Source organism: Hyperolius riggenbachi, chromosome 4, assembly GCF_040937935.1.
Source record: "Hyperolius riggenbachi isolate aHypRig1 chromosome 4, aHypRig1.pri, whole genome shotgun sequence".
Classification (NCBI taxonomy): domain Eukaryota; kingdom Metazoa; phylum Chordata; class Amphibia; order Anura; family Hyperoliidae; genus Hyperolius; species Hyperolius riggenbachi.
Window position 1 is genome coordinate 405453621 of NC_090649.1, and position 21361 is coordinate 405474981.

General features: G+C 44.4%; 1 protein-coding gene across 4 annotated transcripts in view; it reads left to right on the plus strand.

Annotated features, from left to right (window-relative positions):
• The window catches only part of PPP3R1 (protein phosphatase 3 regulatory subunit B, alpha), a 108737-nt gene that overhangs the window by 65248 nt on the left and 22128 nt on the right, over positions 1 to 21361 (plus strand). For 3 of the 4 annotated variants that reach the window (XM_068232309.1, XM_068232310.1, XM_068232312.1), the window contains exon 3: positions 19537 to 19713. In XM_068232309.1, coding sequence (XP_068088410.1) covers positions 19537 to 19713 — 177 coding nt within the window. Of the gene's footprint in view, positions 1 to 19281; positions 19342 to 19536; positions 19714 to 21361 lie in introns of those variants that run through there. The other variant, XM_068232311.1, reaches the window with a different exon arrangement.

The window sequence follows — 21361 nt, forward strand, 5'->3', positions numbered from 1 at the left end:
GGCCGACCTCGTGAGGTCGTCCTCTACTGCGCTTGTGTGAGTGCCACTGTCAATCAAGCCCACGTTGTCCGAAGTGTACTGCGCAGCCCCAGTGCACTCCGGACAACGTGGACTTGATTGACACCGGCACTCGCACAGGTGCAGTAGAGGGCGACCTTGTAAGGTTGGCCTCTGCACCGGTGGGGACCCTGGGCTGGCGGCTAAGAGCTGAGCTGCGGTGTGGGACATGTTGGCTGCAAGGGGCTGAAGGAAGCACCAGGTAAGTAGAGATATATATATATATATATATATATATATATATATATATATATATATATATATATATATATATATATATATATATATATATATATATATATATATATATATATATATATATATATATATATATATATATATATATATATATATATATATATATATATATATATATATATATATATATATATATATATATATATATATATATATATATATATATATATATATTTTTTTTTTTTTTTTTTTTTTTTTTTTTTTTGAGCTTGGGCAAGTTTGTGATTTTTATATCATTTTTCTTGTAAGCAGGCTTTTTAGCACCTTAAGGTGCGTACACAGGCACTACTATAAGGAACGACGGGGCCGTCTGACCCTCCCGCTGGGCGGGCGTTCCAGCAATAGTAGAGCGTGTGTACAGTCTGTCTTCAGACTGATGAGGCGGTTTCTGAACGATCCGCTCAGTGTTATCAGTCTGCCGACAGACTGTACACACGCTCTATCGCTGCAACGCCCGCCCAGCGGGAGGGTCCAACGGACCCGTCGTGCCTTTATAGTAGTGCGTGTGTACGCACCTTCACACTAATAGGAGTTCTGGTTCACCATGAGCTTGCTGGGCAACTTGTAACTTTTTATTGGCTTTTTTGATGCAAAGCTAGGAAGAAACATTAAACAGAGCAGTGGGTTTTAGCATTGTGCTGATGCAGCATTTTTTTGTTTTTAGGTGATTTGTTAGCTTTGTCCATGTACATATGAAACCTCCAGAATGTATACTTTTCTGACAAAACAAAGAACAACCAGATAACTGTAATCTGCTTCTTGGCCACCTGTCTTGTTTGTGTGGCTCTGTGTGTCTGAGAGGAGCCAGAAGCAGTGTGATTATTCCTTACAGCAGCAGGTTGAAGGTCTCTTGCTCCTTAATGTGTTAATACCTTCTCCCAGATCTTGCTTTCTGTTGGCTGAAATAAGGTCAGCATGGTAATGAGCGGATGCTCCCTGGCTGTCTGATTGTCAGATACGGTTAGCGTGGCTCAGAGATAGTGAAGCACGCAGAGAGGAGTGGGTTTCACGTGAATTAATTCAACCTGACTACTTGTAGTGTATGAGAGAGACAAACCCTTTTTTCAGTGTATAGCTGTAGAAATGAAATGTGTATATTGCCAGGACAGGTCCGTTTCAAAGGAGAGGTGTTCATACAACAATTGTGTTGTCTTTGGTGAGTAGCATCAGTATTTTCACTGTGACTCTCAGGTTGGTTTGTTTGTCTTCTCCTCAGCACCAACTGATCGGCTGTGAATTGGGATTTAAAGGAATACTGTAGGGGGGTTGGGGGGAAAATGAGTTGAACTTACCCGGGGCGTCTAATGGTCCCCCGCAGACATCCTGTGCCCGCGCAGCCACTCACCGATGCTCAGGCCCCGCCTCCGGTTCACTTCTAAAATTTGACTGTAAAGTCTGAAAACCACTGCGCCTGTGTTGCAGTGTCCTCGATCCCGCTAATGTCACCAGGAGCATACTGCGCAGGCCCAGTATGGTCTGGGCCGGCACAGTATGCTCCTGGTGACATAAGCGGGAATGAGGACACGGCAAAGCAGGCCCAGTGGTTTTCAGATTTTAAAGTCTGAGATTCTAGAAGTGAACCGGAGGTGGGACCGAAGCATCGGTGAGTGGCTGTGCGGGCACAGAATGTCTGCAGGGGACCATTAGACGCCCCGGGTAAGTTCAACTCATTTTCCCCCAACCCCCCTACAGTATGCCTTTAAAGGGAACCTAAAGTAAATAAAATACATGAGTTTCACTTACCTGGGGCATCTACCAGCCCCTGCAGCCATCCTGTGCCCTCGCAGTCACTCATTGCTCCTCTGGTCCACCGCTGCCAGCTAGTTTCATTTTTGCCGACTGGGAGTCGGCCGGCCGCCCGCCATGTGTACCTTTTTTACGCATTCCCACTGGTGCAGGAAGCTATCACGGACATTAATAAGCAAATTTTTACGCATTGCAACCGTAATTTGTAAAAATGAACTTGTTAATGTCCGCGATAGCTTTTTGCACCAACGGTAATGCGTAAAAAGGTACGCATGACGGCCGGCCGACTCCCAGTAGGCAAAAACGAAACTAGCTGGCAGGGGTGGACCGGAGGAGCAATGAGTGACTGCGAGGGCACAGGATGGCTGAAGGGGGCTGGTAGATGCCCCAGGTAAGTGAAACTCATGATTTTTGTTTTTTTTGTGAAGGTTCCCTTTAAATAAAATGGACCTGAACTCAGAACTTCCTCTGTGCTCTTAAAGATAAACGGCATAATAACCCTTTTAAAGAAAAGAAAGTCTTTTTATTACAGCTGATATAGATCCTGCAATAAATCTGCAGTGTCTACTTCCTGCTTTCATAGAAGCAGACATAGGGTTAAAGGATACCCGAGGTGACAGGTGACATGTGACATGAGATAGACATGGGTATGTACAGTGCCTTGCACATAAATAACTATGCTGTGTTCCTTTTTTTTTTTTTTTTTTTTGCTTCTACCTGAAAGAGTTAAATATCAGGCATGTAAGTGGCTGACTCAGTCCTGACTACAGGAAGTGACTACAGATCTAACCCTCACTGATAAGAAATTCCAACTATAAAACACTTTCCTAGCAGAAAATGTCTTGAGAGTAGGAAACTGATAAAGGGTCAATGGTTCATAGATTTTAGCTCTGGCATTCAATGAATGTGTCTTTGAGCAAAAACAATAAATCAGTTAAAACGTAAAAAGTAGATTTTAAACATAAAATAAAACTGTGGAATATCTTAAGTCATTTTTAGGAGACGGTAGATGGATACAATCATTTTATTTCATTCATTTTTCACCTCGGGTGTCCTTTAATATCCTGTTTTTACAAATTGGCTTCTCTGCTGAGGTGGCCAGTTGACACAGCTGAGATCAAATTACAGTGGTAAGTCACAGATGAGGGGGATTAGACAGGCTAAACTCAATACATACAGGGTGCATTAATCTGTTTTCCTTCTGTCCTGTGCAAAAGTTCAGGTCCACTAATGCTATACTTGCATTTAGAGAATCCTACATGCACCTGTAAGATGATATTAGCATATATGTACCATGTTGGTAGCTTTGCTTCCTGTTGCCTTCCATTTAGCGGTGTTTTAGTGTTTTCCATTGAGCTTTAAAATGGCCCTCATCACCAGACACAGTAATGCTTGCCCGTACAAGATATGTCTTTAGATGTTCAGTAGAACCGATTGATTTTTGGTAAAAGCTTAGAACAGTTGAGGCAGGTACTTTCTTATCAGTACTGTGAGAGTGCCAGACAATCATTGGCTGTGTAATGTGTTGACTAAAAACTGAGCACAGCACACAGATTTTCACTTGATTTCAACATGAAATTTATAGGAAATTTACTTAGCACCTCCACCTCCCGTGCCGCATCCCCCATTTAATGTTTGTCAAGTCCCCGTCCATATTGGAAGGCATCTTGCCTTATCAGCGCGCGTATCCTCCAGTGTCTCCGTGACCTGTTTGTATGTGCTGCAAATTAAGTAATGCATGGGCACCTTTAGTGAACCAGAACTTATTATTACTGTGAGAAAAATCCTGTACGAATGTTAGAATAATTATTCAAAGTGCTTGGAAGCTGCAGCCATTAGGAACGTGATTAGTAGGCCGCCCTGCAGTGTGGAGTCTTGCTCAAGTACTCCTTACTAAATAAGTACTGGCTTTAACCAGTTGGAAACAGGATCACTTTATATCATGAATTAAGAGCCTTAGAGGCCACAGAGCCATAGAATCTTGTAAATTGTTAGAGGAGCTGTCAGTCATACTATCTCGGAAAAAAACAAATCTATATGTAGATAAATACTTGCTCTACTTACTTAACATATGTATTGCACTGTCCACGTTTTGGTTTCAGTGATTTTTTTTTTTTTCCTCTAAAGTAAAAAAGAGAGAATCCTTAGCATTTCCCATTTTAAGTGAAGCTTTTTTGAAGCCAATCCTGATGTCATTTCCTCCCTGACTCAACTCTGCCTGATTTGCCCGCACTTCACTATAGAAAGTGTATTGTCTCAGCATGAGAAATATTGGCCAATCAGAGAGGAACAGAGGTGTGGGAGGGAAAAACAGAGGCTTCAGCCCATCAGGCTGTATTAGTTAAGTCTGAGGGGAAGTAGAGAAGCAAAAATGGACAGCCCAGCATGCCCTGTGACTTATTTTTTGTGTACCAAATTTTGTGTGTAAGGAATAGTGATTTTAACTTTTTTGGATTGCCTTGTTAGCATCCTTATTGCTTGTTTACTTTTTGATTGTATGTCCGACAGTTACACTTTAGGCACCTTTTTTTGATCCAGACTCTTTTTAAGCAAAAGTGTTTAGCTTTGTTTTGGCAGGTGAACTAGAATTAGCCAAGTTCTGGTGATGTCAGCTCTGGAGTAACCTAGTAGCTACTTTTCCCTCTGTAGAGAACATCCATTAATGCTGGTTGCGTTTATTTACTTTGGCACCCATCTACCATCAACTATATTGCCTTTTAGCCAGTACAGAGTTGTCCTTCAGACTTTACTGCAGAATTTAACACCTCAACGTGTATTATGCTTACCCCACTTGAGGTCCTGAAGGGTCCAGGAGGTCGTTTAAGGGGATGTTCTTGTCTCAAGGTTTTTGTGAAGCGCCAGCTTGTTATTAAAAAGCCATGGCCCTACTTAAACTTCTAACCAGTAATTTATAAATCCTATTTAATGATGCCCCAAATCCTGTTCTGAAATCTGCAGCTGCCACCAGGAAGTTTAATGTCCTTTGTTCATAATCTTTGAGGCTGTGAATTTGACTCACAAATTAGGTGAGTATAGCTCTTCCATTCCATAGGCTAGAACATCAATGTTGGATAATTAAATCCAGCATTCTGGCCCTCTCATAATGATAGATTGTCAGCAGAGACTGCCCTTACCTGCCACCTTAGCCAAGAACCGGCTAGCTTGTATGAAGTTTATACAGGCAAAATCATGGTCTCTCATAATTATCATGGCTTGATTGAGAAACCCTGCTGAAGATGCGCTATACAAACGCATCACTGCGCTATAGCATGACGATAGACGGCGATCTCACCAGGGGGAAGCAGAGCTTCGGAGGTGAGGAAGAGGAATGGTGGTCAATGTCTGGATCCTCTGGGAGGTGTTAATACGCCGCTGCGCGCATTGCTCTGCATAGACCCCCGGCGGCTACCACGAGTTCAGCTCGGGATAATGCTCCTAGCTTGTTTTTCCACCCCGAGCTGAACTCGTGATAACAGCTAAGAAGGTTAAAGGAAACCTGAAGTGAGAAAACTCATTTCAGGTTTGATACTTACCTGAATAGAGGGAAGGCAATGGATAGTGTAACTCTCCTGTTCCTTTGTGTGGCCCATTGTTCCTCTAGTGTACATCATTGGAACTACTAGTGTCCAAAGTAGTTTGAGGACAAAGTGCTGTTCTTTCAAACAGCTTTACTGGCTGACAGCAGAGGAATGACGGGCCACATAGAGGAATGGGAAGGCTCTATACCAGCCAGAGCCTTCCCTCTTTAGCAAGGGTATCAAACTCAAATACAAAGCGGGCCGAAATTGTGCGCTGGGACCTAGTCATGGGCCAACCTCAATATGTCTACTGGCCACCTTCCTCCCTTATAAAGTTCCCAGGTGTTTAAAGAGACTCCGTAACAAAAATTGCATCCTGTTTTTTATCATCCTACAAGTTCCAAAAGCTATTCTAATGTGTTCTGGCTTACTGCAGCACTTTCTGCTATCAGTCTCTGTAATAAATCAATGCATCTTTCCCCTGTCAGACTTGTCAGCCTGTGTCTGGAAGGCTGCCAAGTTCTTCAGTGTTGTGGTTCTGCTATAAACTCCCCCTTCCAAGCCCTCTCTGCACACTGCCTGTGTATTATTTAGATTAGGGCAGCTTCTCTCTTCTCTATTATCTTTTACAAGCTGGATAAATCGTCCTCTGAGCTGGCTGGGCTTTCACCTACTGAAGAATTACAGACAAGGGCAAAGCTGTTTGCAGGAAGAAAAGAGCAGCCTGAAACTTCAGTGCATGAGAACTACAGGGGGAAAGAAACACACAATGATCTCTTGAGATTAAAAAGGAAGGGTGTATACAGCCTGCTTGTGTATGGATGTATTTTCTATGTGTGGACATACTGTACATCAACCTACTTCCTGTTTTGGTGGCCATTTTGTTTGTTTATAAACAAACTTTTTAAAACTGTTTTTAACCACTTTTAATGCGGCGGGGAGCGGCGAAATTGTGACAGAGGGTAATAGGAGATGTCCCCTAACGCACTGGTATGTTTACTTTTGTGCGATTTTAACAATACAGATTCTCTTTAATGGCCCCCCTTTCAACCCCTATACAGTTCCCTGGTGTCTAGTGCTCCTACTGCCCCTATACAGTTCCCAGGTTTCTAGAGGCCCCCACCCTCCCCTATCCAGTTCCCTAGTGGTTAGAGCTTTCCCCCTACCATCCTAATGGCTTCCCTGGTGGTCTACGACTTTACCTCCAGTATAGCTTCCCTGGTGGTCTAGAGTGGGCCAAACATAATGCAAAGTGGGGAAACCACTTGAGGGCCAAATTTATTGACTGAGGGCCAGATTTTGACATGTATACTCTATAGATAAGTATCAGAAGTGAAAATTTTCACTTCAGGGCCCATATGCAATTCACTTTTTCACCCGAGTGTTCTCCCAGGTGATATTTTTACAACTTTTGAATAAAATGCATTTTACACCACCAGCAAACAAATACTCAAAATAATTTTGACAGTACTTTTTCACTACTTTTTAGTACTATTTTACATTGCAAAGTGCTAAAAAGTTATTTTAAAATGATGAAAAATTATCTCCTAGGAGAAAACTCAGGAGAAAAAAGGAATTGCATATGGCCCCAGGTCTTCTGGCAGATTTGAGAGCTTTTCCCGTCTACAAAGTACAAATGCATAGAAAAGAAAGTATATTCTATGCTTTATTTTTTTCTGTGCTGACCCCATTCAGTTGCATAGAAATGCAGCTTGCAGTACTTGCAAAAATGCCAGAGTGCATTGTAGTGGCAAGCTACAATATACTTTTTATGGAAAATCTCATACCTATGCAATTGATCAAGCAAACACATTCGTGTCTACAGTGACAACAGGCCCCCGTATCACACAATCTCATCATCTTTGCAATCATTGGTGACTGTACCGCTTTGTTATACCAGCAGCCTGTAGGGGGAGAGTCTACAACTCCATGTGATACAGCTGTGAAAATGTGGCATAGCAAGCATGTAGAAAATTCATATGTAGTTGACTGCAGTGAAATGTTCCAGCAGTGACTCATGTGTTCTCGCTGAAGGGACTCTCTAGTTTTTTTTATTCTTGTCCTTGAGTGGTTTCCCTGGGAAATCCTCATCAGCACAGTTATTCATTCTGATTTTGTACCGTATGTCAGAATACAAGTGTCTATGTATATCTTCAAGGGCATTGCCTGTGTAATGTGAGCCAAGAGATGGAAATAGATTCCTTGCCTACAGTGCTCTGCTCATCATTCAAAAACTTTTCATTCAAGCAGCTGTTTTTGGTCTCTGGACTTTTTTTCCACTTTAAAGGTCAACTCTGGTCAAGTGATTTGAAATAACCTCTGTTTCGAAAAAAGGAGCTGATACAGTTAAAAACCACTTAAAGTTAATGTACATAAAGGGAACCTGAGGGGATATGGATGTTGCCATTTTTTTCTTCTTCTTTCCTCCTCTCCTTTTAAACAATGCACATTGCCTGGCAGTCATGGAGATCTATACTTTAGAGATAAACCCTAAACAAGCATGCAGAGCAGATATTTCTGACGAAATCTAAAAAGATTAGCCACATACTTGTTTCACGAATCTGATTCAGACACTACTGATGCCAAAGAGATCAGAAGGACAGCCAGGCAAAAAAAGGAAATGAATATGGCAGCCTCCATATACCTTCGCTTCAGATTCCCTTTAAGTGTGCTTAAAGTGTCTTCGAGTTGGGCGCCTGACCAGTAATGCAATGCAGTGCTCCATAAGCATTCCCGTTGCTTTAAAAGAACTTGAGCAGCTGCCCCCGCACATCCACTCCATCTATATGTACTGGTACCTCTAAACTAGCCGGCTTGTTGTAGATGGGTAGGGAGACAGCAAGGTGTGCACGCAGTGTTCACCGTTGTGCTCGATATGTTTTAAGGACTTCAGCATACTAGAACTCACATGACCTCATAGGGCATCCACTTGTCCTTTCACATTACCAGCGTTCACTGGAGTTGTAATGTCCCACAGGGTGCGTCCACCTTTAGGTCAGTCCTTTTTGTTCAAGCCACTGCTTCAAACATAGCCCTGTTGCTCCAGGGCTATCGGCATACACAGAGTCCAGGGGGCAGAGAGCCAGGTCACAGGAGTGCTCCATGATTCCGTGAGGTAAGCCCTGCCCACCTACACGTTGTGCCCTCCATACGCACAGCTCCTTATCTATATGAGGGCCTCCATCTACTGTCATTGTGCCGCAAACTGGAGGTTGAAATACCACATGAATGGACTACATCTCTCGGCATGCACTGCGACGGGCATGCAACAACGCTATGGGTACTTAAGTCTGCACTTTTGCGACATGGGCAGGGAACATGGAGGCCCTCCTATAGCAGACCTCCATAGTTAAAGAGACTCTGTAACAAAAATTGCATCCTGTTTTTATCATCCTACAAGCAGGGCTGTGGAGTCGGAGTCGTGGTGTCGGGCAATTTTGGGTGCCTGGAGTCGGGAAAAATGCACCGACTCCGACTCCTAATGAATTTGTAACTGTAATTAAAATAGAAAATATGATAAAATGTTCTATTTCTCAGATAATAGTCATTAAAAATAATGTATTTATACAGTATATATACAGTAATAGCTATGCTTAGTCCACAAAAATGACATAAACCAATCAAAATTAGTTACTTGTGCTGCTTCAATAAAGCAGTCCCCGTATTTTTAAGGTCGGATATACATATCTGATTGTGACTGTATATATGATGTGTACACAGGAATCTCTTATATATACTAAATAACATCTATGCTGTAAGAATAAAGCCTGATGTGTAGCTGTGTCACTAATAGAGATGGTCAACGAGATGGAAATAATTCTGCATTGATGCTGATTTATGCAAATGTATGCACTCCCTTTGCTGATGAAATCAAATAATTTGATATGTTATTAAAATTTGGTTTGGTGACTACAAACTAAAAGGTAACTGAGACGGATGAAAAGTAAAGTTTTATACATACCTGGGGCTTCCTCCAGCCCCCTTCAGGCTAATCAGTGCCTCGCTGTCCTCCACCACCCGGATCTTCTGCTATGAGTCCTGGTAATTCAGCCAGTCAGCGCTGTCCGGCCGCATGCCGCTCCCACAGCCAGGAACATTCTGCACCTGCGCAATAGTGCTGCACAGGTGTAGTATGCTCCTGGCGGCGGAGTGTGTGCATGCACACTACGCCTGACTGGCTCAAGTGCCTGGACTCATAGCAGAAGATCCAGGTGGTGGAGGAGGACAACGAGGGACTGATTATCCTGAAGGCGGCTGGAGGAAGCCCCAGGTATGTATAAAACTTTAATTTCATCTGTCTCAGGTTTACTTTGTTACACAGTAGTACTATACTCTACATATGCACTCCCCACAGAGCTGCAGGGAATCCACCGAGAATGCTGTGCACATTGAACACAGAGGTGTTGTCTGTTTACAATCTCCTCATTCCCCTGCAGAGTACCTGCACATCATTCTTACATGTACCCACACTTACATTGCCTAGGGCCTGATAGATGTTCTTTGTTCCGGTCTGTACCTTTTACAAGTACTCTTACCAAGGACTAGTTTTAGTCTAAAGGGAATAAATATAGTAGTCTACATATCCTTCTCACTTCAGTTGTCTTGTAAAATTCCTAAGCGTTGGCAGTTAAGAGACGAATTTCATGTTACATACTTTTAATCAACAAAATTGTAATATGCAAATTAGAGGAGTCGGAGTCGGTGGAATCCTAAACTGAGAAGTCGGAGTCGGTGGATTTTTGGACCGACTCCACAGCCCTGCCTACAAGTTCCAAAAGCTATTCTAATGTGTTCTGGCTTCCTGCAGCACTTTGTACTATCACAGTCTCTGTAATAAATCAACTTATCTCTCTTGTCAGACTTGTCAGCCTGTGTCTGGAAGGCTGCCAAGTTCTTCAGTGTTGTGGTTCTGCTATGAACTCCCCCTTCCAGGCCCCTCTATGCACACTGCCTGTGTGTTATTTAGATTAGAGCAGCTTCTCTCTTCTCTCTTATCTTTTACAAGCAGGATAAATCCTCCTCTGAGCTGGCTGGGCTTTCACATAGTGAGGAATTACAGACAAGGGCAAAGCTGTTTGCAGGAAGAAAAGAGCAGCCTGAAACTTCAGTGCATGAGAGATGCAGGGGGAAAGAAACACACAAATGATCTCTTGAGATTCAAAAGGAAGGCTGTATACAGCCTGCTTGTGTATGGATGTATTTTCTATGTGTGGACATACTGTACATCAACCTACTTCCTGTTTTGGTGGCCATTTTGTTTGTTTATAAACAAACTTTTTAAAACTGTTTTTAACCACTTTTAAGGCGGCGGGGAGCGGCGAAATTGTGACAGAGGGTAATAGATGTCCCCTAACGCACTGGTATGTTTACTTTTGTGCGATTTTAACAATACAGAGTCTCTTTAAGTAAATGCATGCGGCCAATCCCCAAAACTCAAAGCATTTACTAGACTTGGGGGAGGTCCATTCTATATATTTAACCTGGGTGCACCCAGGTGCTCAGATTACCTTTAAATATGCTTTCACCTCCACTACATGACCACTCTGTGTCAGCTGTAGCTCACCAGTTAATGCACCACTGAATGATGGTGTTCATAACTGCCTGTTATTGGCTTTTATACTCACTGTAACCCTGGTATGTGCAGCATAATTTCTTCATGCTTATACTGATAGTAAACTAGCTACAGTGTTGCTTGAATAATGCGTTTTTAAGCGGACTGTTTCTACAGTTGTATAATTAGTCTACGCCCATTATAGCCACTCTGCATTCAGAAGTTCTGATCACATCTACAGAGAATACAAGCAGAGGCTAGTGATGACTCATATTTCTAATGTAAACCTGACCGTGGTATGCTTGTATTGTAAAACACCTACCCTTTTACGTACGATGCAGGTACATTGCATTATCAGGCAGCGCTTAGAGTAACTCCAGTGAAAATAATGTGATAAAAAAAAGTGCTTCATTTTTACAATTATGTATAAATGGTTTAGTCAGTGTTTGCCCATTGTAAAATATTTTAAATCCCTGATTTATATTATGACATTTATCACATGGTGACATTTTTACTGCTGGCAAGTGATGTAGCTGCTGCTTGCTGTTTTGGCAGTTGGAAACAGCTGTAAACAGCTATTTCCCACAATGCAACAGGGTTCACAGACAGGAAACTGCCAAGAGTATGTACTCAGAATTTCTTTGTGGGAGGGGTTTCACCACAATATCAGCCATACAGCGCCCCCTGATGGTCTGTTTGTGAAAAGGAATAGATTTCTCATATGAAACGGGGTATTGGCTACTGATTGGGATAAAGTTCAATTCTTGGAGTTTCTCTTTAAGTTTAATTTACCGGTATTTTAAAGCAGGGCTGTGGAGTCGGTACAGAAATCATCTGACTCATCAGCTTATGAAGCCTTTGATTCCAGGTACCTGAAATTGCTTCGACTCCTCGACTCTAACTCCTTAGTCTAATACTTACCAGGGATTTGGAGTTGGTACAAAAATCAGCCACCTCCGTTCATGAAACCTCCAGCTCCAGGTACCCAAAAATTGCTTTGACTCCACAGCCCTGTTTTAAAGCATAATTAGATCATAATTTCCACTCCCTCCATAGATTAGATGCCTTTTTTAAAGTGGACCCGAAATCAGAATGTCCTCTCTGCTCTAAAAGATACACAACAGCATAATAACCTATAAAGCAGAACTGTAGATACCTTTTAAACACACGGTTTCACTTATCTGGGACTCTTGCAAGGCCCCAGCAGCCGTCCTGTCCCACGTCGGTCCTCCACGAGTCTCCGTTCTCCCACCGCCGCTCCGTTACGTACCTTGACTTGTGGGTCGAGGCCAGCACAGCCCTGCCAAGCGTATGTTTTCTTCGCGTTCCCCGCTATTGCAGAGGAAAGGATACACGTGGCCAGAGCTGTGCAGGTGCAGTGGCCCAGCGGCAAAACCGAAAGTAGCTGGTGGCGGGAGAACTGAGGCTCGTAGAGGACCGGCATGGGACAGGACAGCTGCTGGGGGCTTGCAGAAGCCCCCAGGTAAGTGATAGTGTTGACAAAGTATTTACAGTTCCGCTTTAAACAAAATGTTTCTTTGTTACAGCTGATACAGATCCTAAAAAAATCTGCAATGTTTCTACCTCCTGATTCATGGAAGCAGACATATTGTTAACAGCCTGTGCTTTTAAATAAGCTTATCTGCCATCTCTGCCGTGGCAGTCGTGTGGGGAGAGCTCAAATTACAACTTGTGATTAGACACAAATGAGGTGGAATTAAACAGACTAAACTCTCTAATTACTTACAGGGTGCATTTCTTTTTCGTCTGTCCTGTGCAAGAGTTCAGGTCCAATTTAATTTTTTTTCAAATGCCTGATGGAGTTAACATTTTTTTATTTTCTTGTTCTGGCTTATCAGTCATTGAGCTGTGCTGAGTCTCAGCATGGGGTGCTCTACACTTTTGCTTGTTCTCTTATCTCTGAAAGCAGGCATTAAAGCCTAGCACACACGCCAGCTTGAACTTGGCCCAGGCGACCATACAGGGCTATCTTAGCCAAGAATCTAGTAAGTTTACATGTGCCCCTTGAGGTCACTTCAAAGATCTAGGACACAGTATTTAGGCCTAAGCAACAGCCAAGCATGTTGTTCTCTTTACCTTACCCAATGGAAGTCGTTCTGTTGTGCTTACCACCCCCCCCCCCCCCCCCCCATGGGGATAGGTGCATGTTGCTTTGCTGGAGTCCAGGGGTGCCTCTGTATGAAATCGTGGCTAGAATTGTTATCCTAGGTATCAAATCCCAATCCCCTCTGTCAAGTTACAGTGCATGTGTGGGACCTGAGCACACTTGTACGCTTCTGTGCATTCTTCAGCAACACATCAATGTTAAAAACTGCTGCACATTGCCCAAAAATGCACAGAAGCGTCAAGCGTGCAAGTATGCTGAGGCTCCAACAGGTTCAGAGAGATTGTGTGCAAAGCAGGAAGCTATAGCTGTGTGGTACTGACAGATTAAAATCAGTGATATGCTACATGGTTGCCTCCATGTTAGATCAATGTATCCCAGGGGATTGTGGAGAGGGTGGTAAGGCTTTTACACTGATGACCTTTTCAGAGGGTCAGAGCTGGAATGGATAACTGTATAGTCAATAAGAAGATGGGGGACATGTTTTCAGTTGTTTTGTGCTAGATTGTAGTTCCACTGTAAGTATACGAATACTTGTATCCCCCCCCCCTTTTTTGAGAGGGGGGGGGGGAGAACTGTTTTAATGCTGCAATGCCTGATTCCATTTTCTTTTCCATTGTTTTCCTTACATCACGGAAGCACTGTTTTGTTTTTGTTGTTTTTGTTAAAGCAAACCTGAGGTGCTCTCTCAAGAAGAAAAAAAAACATAAAAACTACCTGATGCTGATCATAATGTGATGCCTCCCGACGATGTCTGCCGCTCTGTTCCTTTGTGAAAAGCTGCTAAAAAAATAATTTATAAAAGAAAAATGGCCCTGAAGTAGTTCCATGTTGCAGCACATACCAATGCATTCGAGTCCTCTTGTGCATTTTTTTTTTTGGCTGGAGGTGGGGAAGGGGTGTTCCGGAGGCTGGAGCGGGCGTGCAGGGGGAATGCCCTACCAGCTAAGGACACCCCCTCTTATACCACACAGACCAGCAGCCTGTCTGCATTTTCAGGGAGCTGGAGTGGAGGAACCGGCCAGCACAGAGCAGCTCTGGTTTACTGCACAGGTGTGGTCATACTCACTCAGGCCCAGTATGGCCATGCCTGTGAATGAAGAGGCGCGTGGCCATGTAACATATCCGACAAGTTCTGTCAGACATGTTCTTGGGGTCTGCATGTGCTAATGGGAGGTGTGTGTATGTGGTGGTGGTGGGGATTTATTAAGGAGAACATGGTTAGTTTGTTAGCTGAAAAACAAATCTACAAAATAGAAAATATACTAATGTGATAGTCGAGATGTACTCTTATGTTGTAGGGGTCTAGTCAGTAAAAAACCTCTGCCAAAATGACACGCTGGAGAAGACCAGTCAGGCTAGCACAGCCTTTCTCAACCTTTTTACTGTGGAGGAACCCTGCAAATCATTTCTGGATCTCAAGGAACCCCTGCATTTATTTTGTAGGAGGTGTGGACTTTACAAGTAGGCGTGGCTGTTTTTCACATACAGTCTCCTTATTCTAGTGCTTTTTATTAATGTGCTTATTATTCTGACCACCGATTTAGTGCTTCTTTTTTAGTATCCCCTATTTTAGTGTGCTCTATTATACTTCCCCCACGATGAGGGGAAATGCCAAGGAACCCCTGCAGAGTACTTGAGGAACCCTGGTTGAAAAAGTCTGGGCTAGCACATGAAGCATGAAAAGAATTAAGATCTATATCTTGCACTGCTGTGTGGCAAAAACCTCTGAAACAGTGTGAGGGATGGATTTATGAATCTGCAAAATTAGTCTAGTAATACAACCTAAAACCCGCTACTCCAGATACATTTCTTTGCTCACAAATGCCAAAATGATGATTCTTGCAACTCTGCCCACTATTCCCCCCCCCCCCCCCCCCCCAAAAAAAAGTTCACGAGTTTTTAGTTTTGGATAAAGGAAACAATCACATCATTGCCTTGTGAGCACATGCAATCCTGTTTTAAAAGGGCTTTTAGGTCTCACTTTAGTCCAGTGCATAAACCCTGGTGGTTCTACGTCTTGATAACTGAAAAAATGTACCTGCATCCTTACCATTTCAGCACCATTGGCTGTTGTCACTGCCTGTATTGAGTCGCCATAGTCGGGTGAGAATCAGACTATAGATACGGTTATCAACCTTCTCACTCCCAATGTGAATGTTGCCTGATCTTTGCTGATATGTTTAAATTATTAACCTGAAGTTGATGCAAGAATATGCATATTTTGCACACAAATTCTTGCAGCCTTAAAATAGACCAATCAAATCCTGCCAATGTGAAATTTGATTGGTTTATTTTTAAAAGCTGCATACATTTGCTGCATACTCAGAATTATTTGCATCTCATTGATCTTCCTAGTGTTTGCATTTGATCTAAGGCCAAGCTATGATGCAAGAGGGGCAGGACTGGTCTTCCAACCCAGATGGTCTACAAAATGTTAAAAAAAAAAAATATAAATATCCAACTGTATAGGTAACCACTTGCCGACCAGTGGATTTCTGAATGATCTGTGCTGCGTAGGCTCTACAGCCTGCAGCACAGATCAGGTTTTAGCCAGGGCGATCACTTACCCCCTTTTTTCCCCACTAGGGGGATGTCCTGCTGGGGGGGGGCAGATCGCCGCCGGCTCTCTGCGCTTTGCGAGGGGGGGGGCTCTTCAAAGCACCCCTCCGCAGCGTTTTCGGCGCTCTGTCCCTCTCCCTCCCTCTCTGAGCTGCGCAGGACGGATTTCTGTCCTGCGCGTTGTAGGATAGGCTTCAGCCTATCAAATGACGGCGATCCCCGACCAATCAGAGGCCGGGGATCGCCGATCTGCAGCGCCGTATTATGTAAACAGCAGGGATTTCTTCCCCGCGTGTTTACATTTCGCCGGCGAGCCGCGATCGGCGGCTCTCCGGCTGTTCACGGAGACAGCCTCCGTGAACGGACATGGAAAGGCCGCTCGAACGACCGGCCGTTTCCATGGAAACCCGCAGACGACCAGTTTACGCCAGTCGGCGTTAGCTGGTCGTCAAGGGGAAACTGAAAGTGAGAAAATATGGAGGCTGTCATATTTTTTTTTTTTTTTTTTTTTCCTTTTAAAGGACACATCCAAGCTCCTTTACAATAAAAAAAAAAAATCCACTTACCCTGGGCTTCCTCCATGTACTAGAGGAATCGGCGCGGGAGTCTTCCGGTATATGTACTTGAAATCTTCTTAAAGTTGTGTCACATATGCTGTAGCTGCCAGCCACAGACAGCAAAAATAGCACCTCTACAGCTCTCCAGACCATGTGCGTTCCCTCACACTTAGCACCACCACCAGCATACGTGGCCTCTCACCTTCTATTTTGCTGCCCAGATTATAAGACAGCAACTGCACTTAAACGCCCAGCGGGTCTTCCTCAGCCAGCCTCAAATGGATAACTCCGTAGGAACAGAAGCTTCACATCAGCCTAATAACTGAAAAGCTCCACATAGTGTAAAACCATTCGCTTTAATAAAATAAATAAAAGTAGTGCACTCACAAGTTTCCAATAAAATCAAGCATGTCAATACAATCCTCCACGCCAGCTCTGTCCGCCCGTAGCTCCGCCCTACGCGTTTCGTGCATGCGCACTCATCAGGGGCTTGAGGCGTCTGACCAGCCAGCATCTTAAAATACTATTATTTCCGTCTCAATATCCAATCCCCAAATTTCCCTCACCCTGATGTGAAGCTTCTGTTCCCCCCCCCCGCCCCCCCCCCCCCCCCCCGAAAGATTTGTTAAATTTTATAGGCCTTTTACAGGAAAAAAAATAGGTGTAAATGCAGAAGACACTTTACACCCTCCCTAATTTTCATGACAGGGCCACACCTCAATATAATATTTGGCTTGTCCCGGTTACAATTATATCACATATACCATGTAACATGTCATTATTGCCAGCCTTGTACGTCTGTAATGATTGGATGCGATCACTAAGGTGCACAATTTGGGGACTCCATTAACGTACATATACATTGCTAGGCAACAGCACAGGAATGCATTTGAACTGTTACCCTAGCGATCGCATCTGATCGCTACGTGCAGTAGCCAGTACAGGTGTCCACGAATGTGAAGTCCAAGTATAATGGATGCAAGGTTTTAATTTAGTTAGCTAGGAGTTGGCACTGCTACAGGAAAAACCTTTTTCTCTTTTTTTCTTTTCCTTTTTTTTGTGTGACATTGTCACTTTGTACATATACTCTAGTATAAGTCTAGAAAGTTACTTATTGACTTCATAAAAGTATAGGGGTCGACTTATACATGAGTTATGGGGCAACACTGAGTAATGTGTATTCTGTACTAATAGTGACATTCCCATTTGCAGCAATTTACCCAGTGGTAAGTGATACTTTGAGGAAAGGAAATTCCAGGAAAACACGGGTCTGAAAGTCCTGGCCACAACCATTAACCACACTGGCATTCTATTAACCACTTGAGGACCCAGCCTTTACCCCCCCCCCCCCCCCCTTAAGGACCAGCGCTTATTACAGAGATCTGTGCTGGGTGGGCTCTACAGCCCCCAGCACAGATCAAACAGGCAAAGCGACCAGATTGCCCCCTTTTTTTTTCCCCACTAGGGGGATGATGTGCTGGGGGGGGTCTGATCGCTCCTGCCTGCGTGTGGCTGGCGGGGGGGGGGGGTCACCTCAAAGCTCCCTCCACCGCAGGATTCCCCCTCTCCCTCTCCTCCCTCCCTCCCCGGAGATCGGAGGCTGCACAGGAACGGATCTGTCCTGTGCAGCCTCTAACAGGCTCCTGCCTGTCATGTGACAGCGATCCCCGGCCGCTGATTGGCTGGGGATCGCTGATCTGGTAAAACGCTGCTACTGTTAGCAGCGTGTACAAATGTAAACAAAGCAAATTAGTTCCGCTTGTGTTTACATTTAGCCTGCGAGCCGCGATCGGCAGCCCGCAAGCTATTCACGGAGCCCCCCGCCGTGAATTGACAGGAAGCAGCCGCTCGCGTGAGCGGCTATTTCCTGATTAATTAGCCTGCAGCCGGCGACTCAGATCTGCGTCGCTGGTCCTGCAGCTACAACTTTGCCGACGCGCAAGTGGTTAAGATCGCCAGGGTGGCGACGCAGCACTATATATATTTTTTTTAAAATCTTGTAGCCAGCCTAGCGCTAGCTACATGATTCCCCCTCCCTGCGGCGTCCCTCCCTTGGGAGGGAATTTCCTTTAGGGCTTCTCCCGTCGCCATGGCGACGATCGTGATGACGTCATCGACGTTCTGGAGTCCCGAACCACCCCTCAGCGCTGCTTGGCACTGATTGGCCAGGCTATGCATGGGGTCTGTGGGGGGGGACCCTCTTTCGCGGCGGATCGGCGGCGAGCGCCGGCCATCGACCCGAACACGCAGCAAGCAAAGTGCTTGCTGCGGTTTTTTTTTTTTTTTAAATAATCAAAAGCTTTCCAGCGGTCATTAACGAGCTGAAGTCGTCAATACCGCCAAGGAGGTTAACAAGGAAAAGGCAGGGGGAAAAATACTGGGCTGCAGAAAGGGGGGTGAATAATTGCAGCACCTGGGGGCCTGGAGGAGGCATTGACTGCACTTAAGGGACAGGAGGGGTTAATGGCTGCTATGCTGTATGCAGTGCAGTCATTAACCCCCTTCTGAGGCCCAAGTGCAGCCGTTAACTTTGCTGGGTAGACTTTTATACTTGAGTCAATAAAAAAAAATCCAGTTTAAGAGGGTTGAAATTTGGAGTCGACTTATACACAAGGTCGACTTGTATTCGAGTATATAGTATGTGTGCGCCACTCTTAGTATGTGACTTATGATGTTCTTTGGGAGATGTGGCTCTTGTTTTGGAAAGTGGCTAATAGTTTATCACCACGAGAAGCATGACGGAGGCAGAATAGTGTTGTGAAATCTTCCTGTACTCATACCATACCCTCCACCTGTGCCTGCACAAAAAGACCGATGATCTGCTTAGCTTGTCCACATTAATTATGCCATGTGATCATATGGAATTAAGCAAGTATTAGCAGCGCCTGTCTTCTTAGTCTGCGAGTCCGCAGCATTCCAGGGGAGCTTCAGATTTGACTGTTATGGCTGGCTATAGCAGGAAAAAAGGTAATTGGACTAATCATGGTGCATGTTTTCCCATGTCTGACCGCGGAGGGCTCAACTTGCCTGTCTGAGTGGCAGAGAAGTTTACTGCTCTTCTGCTGGGTATCAACGCTGGATTACTTTTTAACCCGTCTTGCAAACTAGCTGTACCTGCCTGAAATAACCTATTGATGTGGCTTTTTTGTTTTTCTCTTGTAGTCGACGCTGATGAGATCAAGCGGCTAGGAAAGAGGTTTAAGAAACTTGACTTGGACAATTCCGGATCTCTGAGCGTGGAAGAATTCATGTCTTTACCTGAACTGCAGCAGAACCCTCTCGTCCAGCGAGTAATAGACATATTCGATACTGACGGTAATGGAGAAGTAGATTTTAAAGGTAAGCAATTTTTACAGGTGTGTAAACAGATAATTTGTATAAAGTGGTTTTTGTTTTTTTGCTTCATATTGCGCTCCTACACTGCAATGTTGTTTGTTGTAGCTTCTTTGCTCTCCTATTTTGTGCTTTGTACTTGAATGCAAAGAAAGTTCCTTTTTACCTCTAGGAATTAAATTGCCAAGTCTTTTTAACCGAGCAAATAAGTGTCATGGCCTGCTGTAGATTAAGCAGAGGAAAAAGGCCAAGGTGATTTACTGCCTTAAGAGTCTTTACACGTAATACCTATTTGCAACTTGGTTAATACGTACATCTTTTTAATGACGTTCGCTGCATAGACTGGCATAATGCTGGAGCCTATAGTCCGTTAGTTAACCCCTTCCGTGCTGTTGTGGACTTGCAAAGCCTATGCTGTAAGGGAGGCTGCCGGGGGAGGTTGGCCCTGCTTGTACTCTGTTTTAAGATTTTTCTGTGTTAAGCCAACATCATGTAGCGATAAGCACTGCCTCCTGTGCTGGTTAACAGATTGCTGGTCGTATCTGCCGAGTGCAGCGCTTATAGGCTTCATCTCCTACACATGTCTCAGAAGGATTTGTAATGTTTATTGGGCACAACTCCAGTTTTTGATTTTGCGGACAAACTGTCCTACCTAGTATTCAACAAAACTAAAATCAAAGGAAGAGAGCAGCCAACCCTGCAGTAAAGTTGTGTTCATGGTGTATAAAAAAACTATTCTGACAAACTGCAACATTTAAAATACTGGTACATATCTACATGGTACATGTTACTTGGCATTTTTTACCCCATTGGTTAAAATACACTGTAAATTACTTTCTCTTATGTAATGTCGTTTCCAGTAGTTAAAATCTGATAGCTCTGAACCTCTCTGACCTAGCTAGTGTACTCCCCTAATTTAAAGGGACCCTGAGCAGTGACTTAAATTAAGATTTCACTTACCTGGGGCTTCCTCCAGCCCACCGTAGGCCACGAGGTCCCTCGGCGTCCTCCTTGCTCCTCTCCTTGTGCCTCTGCCTGCTCCCGTTACCGGCCGTTGTAATGACAGTGCAGCCTTCCTCACTGAGTCACGCATGCTCAGTGGGAACTTAAATATTTCCTCCAAATATCTCTGCTTTTGCACCACCTACACTCCTGGAATCCCCCCCCCTCTACCCCCCATCTACCTCTGCATCAAATTGCAGCCCCCAAGACCCAAACCTGTCTCGGAATCAGCAGGGCTGCAATTTGACGCAGAGGTAGAATGGGGGTCCCCTCCCTACCCTGAAAACTTGGGGAGTGTAGGAAGTGTGGCTGCGGAGATATTTGGGACGTTTAGCACAACACAGGGATTAAAAGGGACGCAGGCTCCTGCGCATGCGGGGCTGCACAATCTGTCATTAAACCGGCTCTTCCTGGTTCCTGACGCATGGTGTCATCAAACCGGCCGATGCGCGTCATCACGGCGGCCAGTGTGACAGGTCTCTGCATGCTCTGTTTTCTAATGCTGAACCACGCATGTGCAGACATGTCACACTGGCCGCCGTGATGACGCGTAGTGGCCAGCGTGATGACACCATGCGTCGGGAACCGGGAAGAGCCGGCCCGACAACCGGCAGAGGCACACAGAGAGGAGTCGGGAGGATGCCAGGGGACG